Consider the following 3,221-nt stretch of genomic DNA (forward strand, 5'->3'; position numbering starts at 1 on the left):
GGGGGTGAACCTTCAAAACCCACAATCAGCAGTTAATTTTTCACCAACCTGAATTACAAATGCTAATTTAAAAGTTTATGGAATTGAGATTTAAGACACCCATTGGAGTCTGCACCTGCCTTATTTCTAATTTTGAGAATAGTTGCACTAGTAGTTACTATCTACTATATCCTCTGGAAGGTTCTGTACCAAAGTGGGAGGGCTGTACTCTACTTTTAAGTAGTTCTTCATTTTAACTGAGTTCAGAGACAGTGGCTCACAGGGGCATTATGGAGCATTTATGTCTAGTGGCTCTAGCCTCTTTTAAAAAGCTTTCGAAGTGATAGTAACATGACCTAAGAGGGGCCACTGTGAGGACTATTCCAGTTATCTGAGAACACAGGAATTGGTGATCTATGGAGGTGAAAAAAGGGGCGCTGAAAACAAACAAGACTCCAGGCTCGTTCCTTCTGTTCCTGGCTGTGTCTGTCATAGATCTGCTGGCACGCTTTATTTTGGGACAAAGAACAACACTGTTTAATCTTCTGATCCGTGCCAAACTCCAAAGGGGATAATTACATTCTGTCTCCTGAAATTCCCTTTACAGTTTCATCTGGGTGAAGTGCTCTCAACTGCCCAGGGGATTGCTGCATGTTGGGAAACAGCTGCCATGTTTTATCCCCAGTGAGGTGTTTAAATCATGGAAAGTGTTAGCACTGCACAGTTTGACTTTGGCCCCAGCATATAAATCAGACCGGGTCTCTTGCGGTAAAATTCATTGAGCTGGGTTGCAAGTACCAGCACACTGGAGCATTATGTGTCTGTGACTGTCCCCTGCACAACTGGTTTAATTGTGCCTGAAGAGTACAGACAATTGGATAATCATGTTTTTAAGAAAAGGCTCAGCCAGCATGGCTCAGTGATTGAGTGTTGACTTATGAATCAGGAGGTCTCCGTTGGATTCTCAGTCAGGGCAGGTGCCCAGGTTGCGGGCTCAATCCCATAGGGGACTTGCAGGAGGCAGCAGATCAATGATTCTCTTTCATCGTTGACGTTTCTATCTCCCTTTTCTTCTCCCTTCCTGTCTGAAATCAATAAAAAAATATTTTTTTTTAAAAAAGGAGCTAATTTAGAGCAATTTTTAACTGGTAAATATAGTGCAAGGTTTTGTGTTCAGGTGAAAAATACAGTTCAGATGCAATGTTTTGACTCCACTAAAATTGTTAACTCAGTTTAGTTTCCTGACAAATAATTATTCTTTTCTATATAACACTGATAGTAATGACATTGTAAATGGGATAAAAAATTCTTAGGAAAAGATTACATATGTTTGTTTAAATTCCTAGAACAGATCTTCATAATATAAGGAAAATTATCAAGCTTGTTAGAATGAGTTAGAATGAAATGCAGGTGAAATGTTATGTTATTTCTCTTAATTTCTGGAGTAATGGCTCCTCAGATGATAATTCCAATTCTTCAAAGGAACTAGGAAAACCTGGACAAAATGCTGGTTTTAATAATGACATTTCAAGCTGTTCCTAACTTTAATTGTAGTACAGAATGGAACTGTAGTCATGGAGTGGTGTGGTGAAAGCCCGCCAACAGGTTTCAGCATGAGAGCGGAACCAAAGAAAGGAGGGAATCATTAACCACAGAAGTGACTGAAGTGGTTTAATAACTATGTTATTTCAAGGGAGAAAAAAGGATTTGCTCAAAGTGAAAGGGGAAGAGAAGGATTGTTACATACAACTGATTTCTATCCTAGGTAGCCAGCTACTAGGAAGACTAGTGGGAAAGGTCTATTCACTAATTGATCTGCGAGACTTGATAGAGAACTCCAGTTGGAGATCAAAGGAAATTCTATGCTATAAAGGCACGTGGCAGCCTGGGATCAGATGTTTTCCTTTCAGCTCTGTCGCGCTTGGTAACTGTAGAGTATGGCTGAGTTTGGCCATAGACCTTGTCCATCCAACCATTGATATGAAAAGGAAGGAGGATGTGTGTGTGCACATATGCACAAGTGTGCATGCACATGCTTGAAAAAGAGACAAGAGCAGCTTCAAAGTAAAAAAGGCTCAGAATTTAAAATTAATTTGGGGGCTAAAATTTATTTATTTATTTTATTTTTTGTTTGCAGTAGTTTATTCATATCTTGTCACAAATGGCCGGGGAGGGGGTGCCGGACTCCTCCAGGCAACATAGAAAATAGGTCCAAGAGACAGGTGGGCTGGGTTGGGGCAAATGGGGACAGAAAGGAGTCTGAAGAGAGAGCCTGGGGAAGGGGAGAGGGCAGGCTAGGAGTGGGACTGCCCCTGCTGAGCCTGCTCATTCTGGGTGTGGGTACCCCCCCACCTGCAGGGGGAGCCTCAGGGTGGGATTGAGGGGGGTGGCCCAGAATTTCCAGGGTCAAGCCCTGCCCCTTGGCAGGGCCCCAAGTCCTTCCCAAAGTTGGACAAGGCCAGAGGTTCCGCCCCTTCCGGTTCAGCCCCACAGGCTGGCAGAGGAACTCCTGCCCCTATTTAGAGCTCTGCCCAGCCCTAGTCCAAGGGGAGTGGGCTCTGAAGGCGGGAGGTCCCCGCAGCAGCAGTTTGGGGGGTGGAGAGGAGGCCGGGGGCACCAGTGCCCCTTCCCTCCTCAGGGCTGAGGCCACTGCGGCCGAGGAGCAGGGCTGGGGGTGCAAGGCGTCCGGTCCGTTCTGGGCTCGCTCCCTGGCCGGCTTTCCCCTTAGAAACTCACCAGCGTATAAACCATACTGTACAGATAATAGAAGAAGGAGAACAGGTACAAGGCGAGTTTGCACCAGGACTCCTTCTGGCAGTAGTTGAGGATGTCGGCATTCATGTTGGAGACTGCATCATACATGACCTCAGAGCCATCCGCGGGGCGGTGGAAGTACCTCCAGAGCTGGTAGAAGAGGAGGGGGATGTTGAGGCCCAGGGTCACCCACTCCGCTGCACACAGAAACATCAGACAGAAGAGGCCGTGGATGGAGTACTCTGGGACCACCAGCTTCCTCAGGAGGCAGCAGATGCGTTCGATGTTTTTTAAACGCTCGCGTGCCCGCGCTGGGTTCCCCTGGTCGATGGGGTTCTTAAAGTCGGTCCGCAGCTCATCAAAGGCTATGATGTGCCAGATGACAAAGAAGATGAGGGAGGCGCACAGCACCAGGGTGAGCATGTAGCAAACGCGGCAAAGGTGAACGCCATGGCCACCCCGCCGGGCGGAGGCCGGGGGCGCGCAAG

At 46.8% G+C, this 3,221-nt stretch overlaps 1 protein-coding gene across 1 annotated transcript; it reads right to left on the bottom strand.

Annotated features, from left to right (window-relative positions):
• Window positions 1–2,461: 2,461 nt before the first annotated feature.
• LOC102758291 (protein cornichon homolog 2-like) lies at window positions 2,462–3,185 on the bottom strand. Its single transcript, XM_015568854.1, is given in 2 exon segments — window positions 2,462–3,164; window positions 3,167–3,185. Coding segments are annotated over 2 exon segments (480 nt in total). The 3' UTR covers window positions 2,462–2,703.
• Window positions 3,186–3,221: the final 36 nt, after the last annotated feature.

The sequence above is a fragment of the Myotis davidii genome, unplaced genomic scaffold (assembly GCF_000327345.1).
Source record: "Myotis davidii unplaced genomic scaffold, ASM32734v1 scaffold45, whole genome shotgun sequence".
In the NCBI taxonomy this organism is placed as follows: domain Eukaryota; kingdom Metazoa; phylum Chordata; class Mammalia; order Chiroptera; family Vespertilionidae; genus Myotis; species Myotis davidii.